The following is a 15528-nucleotide window of genomic DNA, read 5'->3' on the forward strand; positions in this document are numbered from 1 at the left end:
ATCATTGCGCACATGTTAGGCTACACATTACAAATGACAGACAGTAGTCTACAAGTAGCAAAATATAACTAAATTAATTGAACACTAAGTGTATTTCAACATGATTGAAATAGGCCTATAGCCTACTGTTTATATTTTAATGCAGTCATCTCGGGTTTTCATTTAAATCATATTTTTATACGTCGCTTGTTTGTATCAATTGCAAATACATTGGTAACTTTGTATTTGTAGTCAACAAATTATCGCTAGTCACAGATAGACGGATAACGTATGTGATTCTATGTTCAGCGGAGATCTTCTGTGTATAAAATGACGCGGGAGGGCAAAAAAAGCATATAATGATGCATTTAGCTGTTCTAAGAGTGGTCTAATGCAGGCGTTAGATTACGAGCGTTTTCAAGTACAACGTTAATAATGATGTTTTTGGGAAACAGCTCGGTGATTTAACGATGCTCCTACGAAGGTTCTAACGATGAGTTTAGCCTTAAGATGCTTTTGTGAAACTGGGCCCAGGACTTTAATTTTCCCAGTATCTTTAACAGATTTATGAATACCAAACAGTAGGGATGTTAATCTGTCCTAACATAAATCCTGTGACTCATGAAAAGAGAAGGAAGAAAGGGGGGGGGGGGGGGGYWAAAAAAAAAATGCTCAGGTGGCAAAGAATGAGAGGCATGGATGAGCAACTTCTTATTATAAGATAAAGCTATGCTCTTTTATATCATGTTACTGAGACTCATGGTTGTTGATGACAGTTACTGATGAGATCATTTTTTTATTGATTAGAAAACGTGGTTTGTTTGCAGGATAGTGTGTTTTAATGAGGATTTTGAAGTTCCCACATTGGTAACCTAGCCATATGTTTCATGCTCTTGGGAGAGGTAAAGGCTACATACATGTTCGGGAAAGGTAAATCAGGTTTCCCTAAGGTATTGTTAGGATAAACATAGCTGATTTGATTGGCTGTAAATTAGGAAGCTGCTATGGGTCAACATTGGGTCCTCGTGTGTGTGTGTGTGTGTGTGTGTGTGTGTGTGTGCTGTCTCTTATACACATCTAGATGTGTATAAGAGACAGTGTGCCAAGTATATTTCTAGGCTAACCAATATACATCATATAACAGCTGTATAATAACACTGCTCTATTAGTTACTAATTCGATTTTGACTCACCTGTAGAATGATAAGTTGTAGAGCTTATAGGCTCTATGTAACTAATATTAACAAATCAGTAATTATTCAATACTGATTGCCTTCACGTGTGATTAGTATTCTAGTTAGCTAAATGTGAAAAATGGCATGAGGGATTTTTCCTCAAGGCTTCAGATGTGTTAACAAGTGTGCGTTCCTTATATGCATTTGATACCAGGTAATTGGAGTAAGTATGTTGCATGTATAATGATGTTTATAATTGATTAAACGAGGTTCAGAGTCCACTCAGTGTTGCTGTGATTCATGTTTATTTCCTCTATGAACATATTGAACATTATTTCTTAAAGTATGGGACTTTATACTATGGTATGGGTTTATTCTGCATTCTCATACATCGAGGCCATATATTTTGACAATATGACCTCAAAGATACAGTATGTATCCTAAAGTCCTACAATGTGTGAGGACTTCAGCTATCTCATTTAGCTATCTCATCTGTTGCTGATCAACCCCCCCACCTGCAAATGTGGTCATATTGTTGTTGTCATATACCATATTTAGTTGCACATATGACATTTGACAATGTGCTTTGTCAATCAGTATTGTCAATACTGCAGAGTTTCCTCTGGTTTTCTTTTCTTTTACACAACTTGGTTGGAGCCAAAATGTACAATGTACACAGAAAACAAGGTTCTATGAAGACCCTTTAAGGTCAAGAGTTTACCTAAATATATGCTACAGTCTTATACAAAGCCATTATTTTGTTTGTGTAGAAATAGAGTATGAAAAATTCCAGTCCAGAGGAAATACTTTTTCAAAGAAAGATGCATGAGGCAATTTTGGACGGACAGCATTTCATGGAATTGGCATCTAGTTCACACAAAAACATTACAGTGACATATCTTAGCCTGCGTATATGAGCCTGCTTATTCCTGGTCATGACATATCTATTCAATACACTGAAAACCCGAAACTGGATGTCTTTAAAATGCTTCATGTATCTAGTTGCTGTACATGTTTTCTATGTCTATTTGATGTGTAAAGAAGTTCTGTTGTGAACTTATGTATTTCTTTTTGTCATTTGTGTTTCTGTTTTGTATCATTTTGTCTTTAACTTTCTTATTGTTTTGTACCTTACCCATGTTTACATAATTTAAAAAATGTTTTGTATTTTCCATGTGACCCCCCCCTCCACTTTCCTTTCAACCAATCATGTGCCTGCGTATCATATGACTTTGTCATGTGGCTCTTGCATGGTGCTGATGATGTCGTCTTCGTTGGTGAACAGAAGGTAATTTTTTTTGTTCTGTTTGGTCAATTCGTATTACATCAATAAGCATCAGTGGGAAACTAGATTTGATTTTAAGCTAAAATAATCTACTTTGATAGAACAATAGAGAGCAACCATTGAATAGATTTTGACCTTAGGTCAACTTGCATTCTATCCAATCATATTACTACAATTGTATGTAGATTTGTGTATGCTTACTTGGTATCCCACTAAGAGAGAGGGTATAATTCACGTTTTTTCTGAGAGGTGTATATTTCCCTCATTGCCTTCTTAAAAGCTATACATCACATAATATATTACATATGCTGCTATATAGCTATCAGTGAGCATTACATAATGAAGTTGGAGATAAGCAAATGGTTGACCTCTAACCCTGATGTATTTTCTAGAGTTTTCTTTTTTGGTGCTGCCGATGGCTATCATATGCAAACAGAACATATTTTTAAAGCACTTTTTTGAAACCATCACCTATAGCAACTGCATCGCACTCTCATTGAATTTTATTTACCTGGATTGACCTACTCATCCATGGAGTTAATTCCTTTTCAAACTCTGTCTCCCAGAATGCTTTTCTGGACAGACTAACAGTGGTATTCACCCCATATTACTGCATGCATGCAAGTTCACTCCTCTTTCCTCCAACTCCCTTGTTTCTTTTCTACTGTCTCACCAGACAGAAAGTTCTGGTCTGTCTGCATGTATGTCCTGTCTGTCTGTCTGTGTTTGTCTTCCAGAGTGCCTCTGTGTTATTCACATGTATTGATACAGACTGAAAACTTACAGTCCCATTTACAATTCATGAGTTCTTTAACCCATCTGGTGTGACAATAATCTTTCCATTGCATTTGGGCACAACAAACCTATCAATAAGCTAATTTGTTCACACATGCGTGGATGTCTTTAAAAGAGCTGGAAAAGTGAATAATAATTTAGGTGATTCAGGGAAGGTAGCTCAAGTTTTATTTACTCCAGAGCATAATTGCCTTTAACCATGTCAGTTCATGTCAGTTAGAGTAAAGGATCTGACAAATAAAACCTTTTTGTATAATGTAACATTCAGAAATTGATATGATGAATATATGCACTACTGTGCAGACACACTTAAAGTAATGCTATCTGTACAGTATTTATTTAGAGAGACCAATAAAAAGGTTGAGTTATTGTTGCATCAGATGAAAATGGGGATGATCATGCGACTATCACAAATTGATACTTCAAAATATACCCGATTCACTACATATTGAATAAAAGCGGTGTTTGCATGATAGAGCATGTTTTTGTTAATATCTCTAATTCATGTATAACCTTAATGGCTCTTCTTTCCTCTTAGCATTTGGAAAAACCTCACCTAACTGGGAATGATGCTCATGACTGGATAAACTATGAATATAACTCTCTGTACATGCCACCATTTTGACTGCTTTTTCTTATCACTAACCCTGTTTATTTCAATAACGGCATCATATCATGCTTATTACTCCAAGACTATTTATTCTAATGCATTTTCAAGAGAATGTAATCAGATAATCTGAGATCAAGAACAAGTGCCTTCACGCATACCTAATTGACTAATTGGGTAATCCCTGCAATTAATGTTTGAAGTGTCATTAATTAAGATACAACTCAATTTAAATAAAAATGAAAGAAAGTACTCAGCTTTTCAGGGCCAAGGTAGAGGATAATGAAAAATCCAATCATCATAGGATTCAGTCAGGTTGAAGTCAGGGAGCTTTAGGCCAAGATCCACTTGATCGGGTGGGCAAAAGTGGAGCAGGTTTCAACTGTCTGTCTTTAACCCTATGATTTCTTATTTTTCTTACGTTATTTTGGTTGAAGTCAAAGGAGGTGGTCCAAACAGACTTCCATGCTGAAGTATAATTGAAAGTCCAACATTAATATTCCCTCCTGCACTGGAACCATTTCTCCTGCCTGGAACCATTTCTGTTGTCTACTGCTTTTTCACTGCCCTCTGTGGGAATGATCCACTCTCAGAGTTCAATGGTGGATAAATATCATCAGGGTGATCATGGGCAACAATGCTCCCTCAAGCATGGCACTGAGCTTCAAAACTTGTACCAGTTGTGACCTAAGGTCAGGGTGTCTGACTGCAAAATTTCAGAAAAAAAATACATACAAATGGGACAGTAAATCATCTCCTTTGATCTCAGCAAAAAACCAACAGTTCGGTGTACATTGCAGATGTGCTGCAGCAGCCAATTGAAACCTGATACCACCCTTTGGGCGGTTAGTGATAGTGGGGAGTAGAATACTGGAGCTGTATGTAACATGCTGTGTTCTGCATGAGTTATTTTAATAGCATATTCACACCGCTAACTGTGTGTAACCAATGTGCCCATGATGAATGAGGTATGGTGATTGAAGTCTCCTCCCTAAACTCTCTTTGACTGAGGTGACATGGCTGTACATTTGAACGCTAACATCATTAGACACGAACACAGGCACTCTCAAAAGGTGCACACACACATACTGTACACATGCTGGAACACACCGACCCTCCCTTCCCAGCAGATCATGATTATGTTATTAAATGTAATAGAGTAACATGTCTAATCAAGACGAGGAGGCTAATTAGCCTGTGTCCCTGTCATTAGCCTGGAGGAGAGGCCAGATAACGAGCTGCTCCTGAAGGAGAATTACATCTCCCCACCGGCTCACCCCACTACCCACGGCCCTCACCCCACTACCCACTGCCCTCACTGTCCCTCTGTCATAAAATCGCCCTTGAGTCTGAGGGACAAAACTTAATTGTATCATCTTGTAACATCCTCTGCCACTGTAAAGACAATCCATTTGTCCTCTAGATGTACGACATTTAAAGCAGTAAATACACAAAAACCAGAGACAAGGGATTGGCATTAAGTGCGTATCCCACAGTGATTTGGGCTCCTGAAGCTATGGGGCAGATTTGGGGACGTGTGTTGGTTCTACAACAATGGGCTTTGATGAGGGACAGATGCATTCAGCCATGCCACCTGCATTAAGGGCCAAGGGCAGGAGACTGAGCTGAGCATGTAGGTTGTTGCCATGGTAACTGACTGACTGCTGTATCCCGCTATGTCCCGTTTAGGGGAGCCCAGTCCCCCTAAGCTGGAAAGCAAGCTGCAGACCATGGGCAACGCCCTCAAGGTCAACTGGATCAAGCAGGACGATGGGGGCTCGCCCATCAAACATTACCTGATCAGATACAGGGCTGTGAGTATGACAGGACAAGGAGGTAACGCTGTGTATACCGCTTTCCTTCCTGGTTTTCCCCAAAAATATGATTTTCAGAGTATTTATTACGTATCTCCCCTGTTTGATTGTACTGTGATGATTTCAGTTTAGCAAAACGCACATAGACTTATGGATATACATATGAAAAACTGAGGAATGGATCACATGATTTGAACAGATTGACAACAGATCACTATTGTGTTTATGCCTAGATTGATAAATGGTTTGGGATTCATGTAGGGAGATTCATGGATGGCCAAATAAGTGTGAATGCATAGAAACATTTTACAGTGATATAAAGTGATGGGCAGTTTGCTTGAGTGTCATAGCCACGGATGTCTGAGTCCTGTCTGAGTGTTTCACCCCCCCCCCCTTTTCTGCGACCTTCCCTAGAAGCACGTTTCGGACTGGAAGCCGGAGATCCGTCTGCCCCATGGCAGTGAGTACGTGGTGCTGAGCAGCCTGGACTGGAACACGGAGTATGAAGTCTACGTGGTGGCCGAGAACCAGCAGGGCAAGTCCCAGCCCGGCACCATCTCCTTTAGGACTGCAGCAGAGCCTACCGCCATCCCAGGTACTGCCCCCCCACCCTGCACCTCAACGACACACACACTGCCAACAGAAACACTGCCACCGTGACCAGATGTATCTATGTTTATTCCTCCAGTCCTTCACCCAAATGGACTTCTAGTCAGGTCTTGAGACAACCGTAGTGCTGACACAGATGTAGACGTCATTCCTCTGTCCTGATATGTTGGGTTAACCTGTTGGGGTAATTGATTGGTTTGAACCTTTCTGCTGGATGATATTTCATTCCTTTTTGATTTGAAGGTGGAGTTGTAATCGGCACACCCTCATCAAGTTGTTCATCTCAAAAGAAGGCGGGAAAAAGACAAAAGTTAGACAGATAAAGAACAGAGTAGCAAAGTCCACTTCTGACTTCTGTCAGGGCTACCTCAGGGATCATATTTATTAATCTGGAAACACTTTTCCCACCATTGCACAAAGCTTTGCGGTGATAAGATAGACAGAATTGAACAAAGACTGTGGCAGTTACATGCTGACTACACCGGGCACGCAAGTGCGTCTGTACGCATGTTGATTTTGTCCATCCACACCAAATGCGATCAGGTTGATATATCAAAACAAATTCTGAACCAACTATATTAATTTAGGGACAGGTCGAAACACATTCATGGACATTTAGCTAGCTAGCTAGCTTGGTATTGCTAGCTAATTTGTCCTGGGATATAATTAAACATTGGGTTGTTATTTTACCTGAAATGCACAAGGTCCTTTTTTTTCTGGATCTCAATTTTGAGTCACACAAAATCATGTGTTCTCTACTCTGACAATTAATCCACAGATAAAAGGGGAAACCTAGTTAGTTTCTAGTAATCTCTCCTCCTTCAGTCTGTCTTCTTCTTCTGTGGACTTTATATGCCGGTTGGCAAACAACTTTAAGGTGCATTACCACCACCAACTGGACTGGAGTGTGGACCTCAGCTTAGCTTTCAATCACCCACCTGGGTATATGCTCCTAAAAACCAATGAGGAGATGGGAGAGGCGGGACTTGCAGCGCGTCAAGAATAGAACCAAGATATATTTTAGCACCTGGCTACGCAGATGCTCGTTGACGCACGCAAGCAGTTTGGATGAAATGGTTTAATAACATGTATGTGTAACATTATTTTTGCAACTCTTGCGTGCGCAACACAAACGGTGTGGTCAGCATTTTATTCCCACTGTTTTAGGCAGAATATTTTTGCCCACTGTGAGTCTTTGTTGCCATAGGGCAGGGCTGTTCAATGTGGGTCTTGGAAGGCCAAAACACTTCTGGTTTTCATCCTCTCCATCTAATAAGGGACTGTTTTAGACCTAGGAGCACCAGAGTGGAATTAAGTACCAAGTAGAAACAAAAAATGGTGTTTCGGCCTCCAGGACCGGAAATTGAACAGCCCTGCTGTAGAGTGAGATTAGTCCTTTGGTCTCTGCGGCCTATAACGTCTTGGCTGACACTGCTGCACAGGTTCAGTGAGCAATAATGTCAGGACAAATTGTATCTGTCAGGCCTAGAACATTCTCTTCAAGTCCATAGCGATGCCCCTGCCTCGGTGGTCACGGTCAGCTGATGCTCTGTTGACAGTGTTGTGGTCTGAGAGGTTTGCATTTTAACTTGGGCTGCCTCCCCACTGACCAAACCTGAGCTTGGAACCTGTCTCTTTCTATTTATCTCTTTCTCTTCATCTATATGTTTTTGTCTCTCTTTCTTTTCCACCCTCCCTTCTGTCTTTTTCTCTTTCTTATGCCTCTATTGGTAGCCCCCTCTATCTCTTTTGAGCTCTCTTTTTCCCCATCTTCCATGCGTCCTCTCTCTTCAATTTATCTCATGCACATTCTCTCTCTCTGGCTTTTTTGATGTTTCAATGAAAGAGGATCAAAAGTCAGTGTCTCTCCATCTTGCTCTCATCTATCTCTCTCTTTTTCTCCCCTCTTTCTGTCTATCTTTCTATTTCATAGCCAGGTTTAATGGGTCTCAGTTCAGGCTCACTGCTGTATTTACTGACCTGAATATGTGCCTTGGCTCAGTGGGGATGCAGCCTCCGTGGGGATGCAGCCTCCAGTCTTGCATGGTGACGCTTCAATAGGATTAATGTGTTAATGCTTTACTTGAGACCTAACAGGCATCTGCCAGTGCATGGCATAGGGACCGGCTTTTTCACACACTTTGGGGGAACCATCCATATACTGTAGCAGTGGGAGGTTTGGATCACTCATTATTCCACCAGAGCAGGTTCACGGACACCGTCCAAGTTCCCTTTTTATATACTTATTTATTACATTTTTTCATTTGAGTTATTTTGCCACTACATGTGTTGCAGTGCTAATGCCAGTGCCAGTTGTTTTTATGCGAAGCGTGTGGGTGTTTGAGGAAAAAATAAGGGGTATATTTTTAAGCTAAACATCTGCATTGGCGTAAGGTCCACAGCTGTTCTTGGTAAATGTGGCCGAAAACAGCTGCTGTGTCATAAATCCAAACTCGCTCTGTGTTATATATTGGCTATGCAACTTATTAGCTAAATAAATATAAGTGAGTGCATATGATATGAAGTTTACTTTTAAAAAATTGTTTACTTTATTCTCTTCATACAGTTCCAGTCAAAAGTTTGAACACACCTACTCATTCAAGGATTTTTCTTTATTTTTTGTCTTTTCTACATTGTAGAATAATAGTGAAGACATCAAAACTATGAAATAACACAAATGGAATCATGTAGTAACCCAAAACATTTTCAGCAAATAAGAATATATTTGGTATTTGAGATTTTTCAAAGTAGTCACGCTTTGCACACTCTCTAGAAAATAGTAAAAATAAAGAAAAACCCTTGAATGAGTAGGTGTATCCAAACTTTTGACTGGTACTGTCTGTATATATATTTATTCCTAAAAAGTAAACTTAAATCGATGTTCCTCAGTGCAGGTCAAGTTAAAAACAAGGTAAGGTTTTATAAAGAAAATACTGACCCACTTGATTTCACGTCTCCTGGAGGGATTGATATTTTGAGCGTGCTCAATACTGAGTGTGCAAGGGTCACTGGAGTCCTAAATTGACCAATCCAAATCTCCCTGGCTAAGGTTGACATGGAGTAAAGCTATTAAAAAGCAATTCACTTTTGCAGTTTTAGTAACATGAGATCACCCATTAATCCATTTCACCTGCCATTTGATATCGCCTTGACATTGTAACCAGTTTTTATTTTTGAATGTGTGTTTTGCTTGGGCAACTCTTCCGCATGGAGAATTCGATGTAATTACTCTCTCCTTGATGTGCTCTCATATCCAGGGGATTGCCCATTATTTAAATTATACAAACAGTATGATCTGTACTGTAATTGTTGTGAGAACACACCTGCTGTTAATTAACCAGGGAGAATGTCCTATATGTGTTATTATAAACTGGGTAGTTTGGGTCCTGGATGCTGATTGTCTGAAAGCTGTGGTATATCTGACAATCTATCACGGGTATGACACAAAATTACTTGTTTACTGTTCTAATTATCTTGATAACCAGTTTATAATAGCAATAAGGCACTTTGGGAGTGTGTAGTATAAGCAATAAGGCCAGAAGGGGGTCGGGTATATGGCCAATATTATACCACAGCTAAGTGCTGTATCCAGGCAATCCGCGTTGCGTCGCGCTTCAGAACAGCACTTTGCCGTGGTATATTGCCCATATACCCGACCTCCTCGGGCCATATTGCTGAAATATATGTCTCTGTCGATATTTCCCATCACGCAGCACCTTTAACTATTCTCTGACCTTTCACCTTTGCTTGCTGTGATACACGTCATTTGTTGTGCTACTAACATGCTATTGATTTTTTTTTATTACTTTGATCCTCTAACTTGCTTGGATTTCCTTTTTTATTCCCTTGTTTAGTCTCAATGAACCTTTCCAACTTGCGTTTCTGTATTTCTGACCTATTTTCTATCTCTCTTTTTTCTCTCTCCCTTTTCCTATTTCTCTCCCACCTCCCCTTCTCTCCTTGTCCTGTCTTCATGTGTGATCTTGGGCACCTCTGGACCTTTACATTTGTCATACACTAAATTGTATTTTTTGGGGGTAAACTTTTATTTTCCACTTTTTTACTGTGAATATCTGTGAACAATCTTTGTGTTTTGTGTGGTTCTGTCCGTGTTTTTGTGGTCTCAGCTACCCTTGGTTGCTTGTGTGTGAAATACACTCTGGCATCTCTCATCCTCTCCATGCTGACTGTGTTCTTGCTCTCATAAATTGGGTTTCGCTTAAGGAGAGAAGATAGCTTGGCCTTCAAATCTCGGCCAGACCCCTTTGTTTTCTATGCCTTTTGACCCTTGTGCAGACATACACACACACACAAAAGACGAAGAATCAAGATATCAGTTTTATGTTAAAGAGTTAAAATGGGGTGCTTGGTACTTATATCATTCTGAATGTTTTAGATTTTTTTTGTCATACATTTTTATTTTACATAAAGTAAAAAATTATGGATTTGAATAAGGCAGCATTGAAAAAGTGTTGTTATACCACACAATGGACTTGAGTCATATTGGGACATTGTAGAAAAAAAACTGTGCTTACCTTGTGTATTTGGATAAAAGCTTCAATTGTCATTGTTCCCACTTTACATAACAGGGAAGGCACATTTTTCAGAAGATTTTTGCATTGGTTAAGATAAGTCATGAAGATTTCATGACATCTCAAGTTTCTTACATCTTCTGATTTCTTTTCATAGTCAAGGCTTGTTTTGAACGGGATGATTGTATGAAGAACAAGCTACTGCCTTGTCCGTTTGAAGGTCATTCAAATGATGTTTTGTGACAAAGTGTACATAATATTTTCAAAGGATATTCAAAACAAAATATAGGCTGTTATTTTTGTTGTTTCTTTTGTTCTCTTTTTACCTGAAAACAGAAAATGATCAAAATTAATGCTACAGCTGTTTACAACTAAAATCTGTCAGTCATTTTCAAAAATGTGAAATTATTATATTCTATGACACATTTTTGTAGGTACATACCAGTGTGTTTCCATGCTGTAATCATTGTAGGTTTTAAGAAGAAATTATAAAATAGTATGTTATGACTTTTTTTGAAAAAATAACAGCTAGAGCTCGAGACTTGCATACTGAAATGCAAGCGTGTGACACAGTGCTGACTTCTGTTGACTGTTCATCCTCAGAAATGCTAAGTTTGTTTTAGCCCATATCTTGTGCTCGTCTGATACTTGAACAAAGTGTCATATATCATGGGGTTGTAAACCAAGGTTAGGACTGTCCCTAAAGCCTGACTGCGCTGAAAACACCCTGCCATGGGAAAGAGAGATCAATGTCCTTTGTTCAAAACTCAGATGAGCATTTTGTGATGAGTCTTCTCGCAGTTTTACACCCCCCCCCCCACCCCCTCCCTGCATTTTTTTATTGACTCTGAAGGTAATAAAGTGATGCGCCTGGAGTTTGGCTCCTGGGTTCGCATGTGCCAATCCCATTGTTTGGTTCTTCTTTCATACAAGCAAGTGCTACTCCTTAAAGACGTCCGCCAAGTTTTCATAGGCGACAGCAGGTTGAGTTGAAACTTGTCGCTTTTATGATATCAAGTAGGGAGAGTAATCTGTCTAGAGATAAGAAGCACACTATGTGGATCGTTTTGAACCTCTGTGGGTACCCATATGTTCACTTTTTGAAGCCATGCAGTACCTTAACCGTACTGTACTACTATGCTTCCTACCTTCAAAGTCATACCCAGAGGGCAAAACAGGTTGCAATGATGTCAGGCCGACGTCTTTAGTGCCCTACATAGTCAGGTTGCATAATGATTGTAAAATGACAAATGACCAGAACAAATAACATCTTAACCTGGTTGTAATCTAGTTATCTGACCAGATAACAAAGTATTATGTATTTCCCAGGCATATTGATGCCATGAAAAAGACAGCAAAACCTGGTTCTATTTGACCAGATAACCAGTTTACAACCAGAGAACAACAACATTATGACATCCCATGCCAAATGTTGCCCGCTGGTTAGGACACTAATGCTTCATAGGGTAATGACTAATCTCTTTTTCAAATGGTGTTATTGACTGTGTTTCTCTCCTACTTCCTGTATTCTGTTTGGTATCAGCAGGATGATCTGAGAAATGTGCGGCAAACACCTGAAAGTCTGTTACAAATATTTGATGCTCCGTGCTGACATTGCATGTCTCTGTGTTTCTCAGTTTCCAAGAAAGCTTTGTGAGCCGACCCCCTCTGTGTTAAAATGTGTGATGTGATTTATCGCACTTCTTAAGATGCCGACGGAACGGCGGGAAACAAGCATCATAGCTCTGCCCTGCAGGTGAATGCTTACGCTCTCTCCTGCTCTTAGCAATGGCAGTAAATAAAGAGTTGCCTGTCGGAAATACTGCCGCCACAGAGGGTGACTCAACTTTATAGACTTTCGGAGAATATGGCCAATTAGTGTGAGAGAAAATGACAATTGGCCGCTCAGCTGTACTCAGCGCCTCTACCTCTCTTCAGAGGTCTTATGCCTCTTATTCCTCTAGAAGGCCAGCATCTCGGAGTCGCCTCTTCACTGTTGATGTTGAGACTGGTGTTTTGCGGGTACTATTTAATGAAGCTGCCAATTGAGGACTTGCGAAGCATCTGTTTCTCAAACTAGACACTCTAATGTACTTGTCGTCTTGCTCAGTTGTGCACCGGGGCCTCCCACTCCTCTTTCTATCCTGGTTAGAGACAGTTTGCGCTGTTCTGTGAAGGGAGTAGTACACAGCATTGTACGAGATCTTCAATTTCTTGGCAATTTCTCGCATGAAATAGCCTTTATTAGTCTAAAGAAGGCCAGTTTCATTGCTTCTTTAATCAGCACAACAGTTTTCAGCTGTACTAACATAATTGCAAAAGGGTTTTCTAATGATCAATTAGCCTTTTAAAATGATAAACTTTGATTAGCTAACACAATGTGCAATTGGAACACAAGAGTGATGGTTGCTGATAATGGGCCTCTGTACGTCTATGTAGATATTCCATTACAAATCCGCTGTTTCCAGCTACAATAGTCATTTACAACATTAACAATGTCTACACTGTATTTCTGATCAATTTTATGTTATTTTAATGGACAAAAAAAAACAAAAAAAATTGCTTTTCTTTCAGAAACAAGGACATTTCTAAGTGACCCCAAACTGTTGAATGGTAGAGTATGTTCCGCCCCCCATGGCTGAATCTAGTTAATGATCCCTGGTATACACTATGTGAGGCCACTGGGCTTTCATTTCTCAAAGCATTTTACTTGGCTGGGAGGATATTATATACTGTGAATATAAATACTGATTGAATGATTGTCATGGTAACTACCTGATGGTGCTGTTTATACTAGGCTAAAACCCGGTAAAGCAATTTGCCAGGACTTTCTTTGAGTTGTTCCCCAGCACTGCAGCAGTCACTGAAAAGTATGTTCCTATCAGCTCCCTGGTGCATGGTATTAATAAATGAGCTGCCCTCCAATACATCAGCTGTAGCCATATGAGGGGTATATTGAGGTTTATATCAACAACGCCATCATTAAAGCCATTCCAGCAGAGGCAGAAAGCACACATCTCAACTCTCAGTTGCAGTATACTCTGTGCTAGACTTATAGAAATGTATGCCATGGGTATCCATTTTGACTCAAATCTGGTGACTCAGATGGTGACATTTACGACCATTTCCGATGATTTCCCTGATGAGATTTTTATATTATTTGAACATACCATTTGCAAGGTATTGGAATATACAATACAGTACTGCACTGCATGGTGCTAAATCTTTGTCAACTATTGCCAGTATTTCTTTTTTTACTACTGTCATATCATCGCTCTTTATGCGTAATGTAGACTGGTGGAATTACAGTATGCAGTCAAAAACATGATTTCAAAGAAGAGCAATCAGTGACAGTGACAGATACAGTAAACTCAAATCAAATCAAATCAAATTTTATTAGTCACATACACATGGTTAGCAGATGTTAATGCGAGTGTAGCGAAATGCTTGTGCTTCTAGTTCCGACAATGCAGTAATAACAACAAGTAATCTAACCTAACAATTCCACAACTACTACCTTATACACACAAGTGTAAAGGGATAAAGAATATGTACATAAAGATATATGAATGAGTGATGGTACAGAACGGCATAGAAAAATAGAGAGAGATGTGACAAGCCGAATTTCTTCAGCCTCCTGAGTTTGAAGAGGCGCTGCTGGCCTTCTTCACAACGCTGTCTGTGTGGTGGACCAATTCAGTTTGTCCGTGATGTGTAACACGAGGAACTTAAAACTTTCCACCTTCTCCACTACTGACCCGTCGATGTGGATAGGGGGGTGCTCCTCTGCTGTTTCCTGAAGTCCACAATCATCTCCTTTGTTTTGTTGACGTTGAGTGTGAGGTTATTTTCCTGACACCACACTCCGAGGGCCCTCACTCCTCCCTGTAGGCCGTCTCGTCGTTGTTGGTAATCAAGCCTACCACTGTAGTGTCATCCGCAAACTTGATGATTGAGTTGGAGGCGTGCATGGCCACGCAGTCGTGGGTGAACAGGGAGTACAGGAGAGGGCTCAGAACGCACCCTTGTGGGCCCCAGTGTTGAGGATCAGCGGGTGGAGATGTTGTTACCTACCCTCACCACCTGGGGGCGGCCGTCAGGAAGTCCAGGACCCAGTTGCACAGGGCGGGGTCGAGACCCAGGGTCTCGAGCTTGATGACGAGTTTGAGGGTACTATGGTGTTAAATGCTGAGCTGTAATCGATGAACAGCATTCTCACATAGGTATTCCTCTTGTCAGATGGGTTAGGCAGTGTGCAGTGTGGTTGCGATTGCGTCGTCTGTGGACCTATTGGGTCGGTAAGCAAATTGGAGTGGGTCTAGGGTGTCCGGTAGGGTGGAGGTGATATGGTCTGACAAGACGCTACAAGTCTACAAATACATAAATCAAGTGTGTGTCTGAATTTGTTTCTGCCACACAAAGTATCCTCTCTTTCAAGGTACCAGTGTCGAGTGGATTTGCATAAATGTACACAAATCAAATCATCAAATGTTATTTGTCACATGCGCCGAATACAAGTACTGTTAAATGCTTACTTACAAGCCTTAACCAACAATGTATTTTAAAGAAAAATAAGAGTTAAGAAAATACTGACTAAATCAATTTTAAAAAGTAGCACAATAACGAGGCTATATACATGGGGACCGGTACGAGTAAATGTGCGGGGTACAGGTTAGTCAAGGTAATTGAGGTAATATGTACATGTGGGTAGGGGTAAAGTGACTGCATAGATA

At 40.2% G+C, this 15528-nt stretch overlaps 1 protein-coding gene across 7 annotated transcripts in view; it reads left to right on the forward strand.

The window, feature by feature from the left end:
• The window catches only part of LOC111950574 (neural cell adhesion molecule 1-like), a 326193-nt gene that overhangs the window by 294936 nt on the left and 15729 nt on the right, over positions 1–15528 (forward strand). For 5 of the 7 annotated variants that reach the window (XM_070434388.1, XM_023968244.2, XM_023968246.2 and 2 more), the window contains 2 exons: positions 5530–5654; positions 6069–6249. In XM_070434388.1, the coding sequence (XP_070290489.1) occupies positions 5530–5654; positions 6069–6249 (306 nt within the window). Of the gene's footprint in view, positions 1–5529; positions 5655–6068; positions 6250–10390; positions 11627–15528 lie in introns of those variants that run through there. The other 2 variants (XM_070434390.1, XM_023968253.2) reach the window with 1 other exon arrangement.

This window comes from Salvelinus sp. IW2-2015, linkage group LG23 (assembly GCF_002910315.2).
Source record: "Salvelinus sp. IW2-2015 linkage group LG23, ASM291031v2, whole genome shotgun sequence".
Taxonomy (NCBI): Eukaryota; Metazoa; Chordata; class Actinopteri; order Salmoniformes; family Salmonidae; genus Salvelinus; species Salvelinus sp. IW2-2015.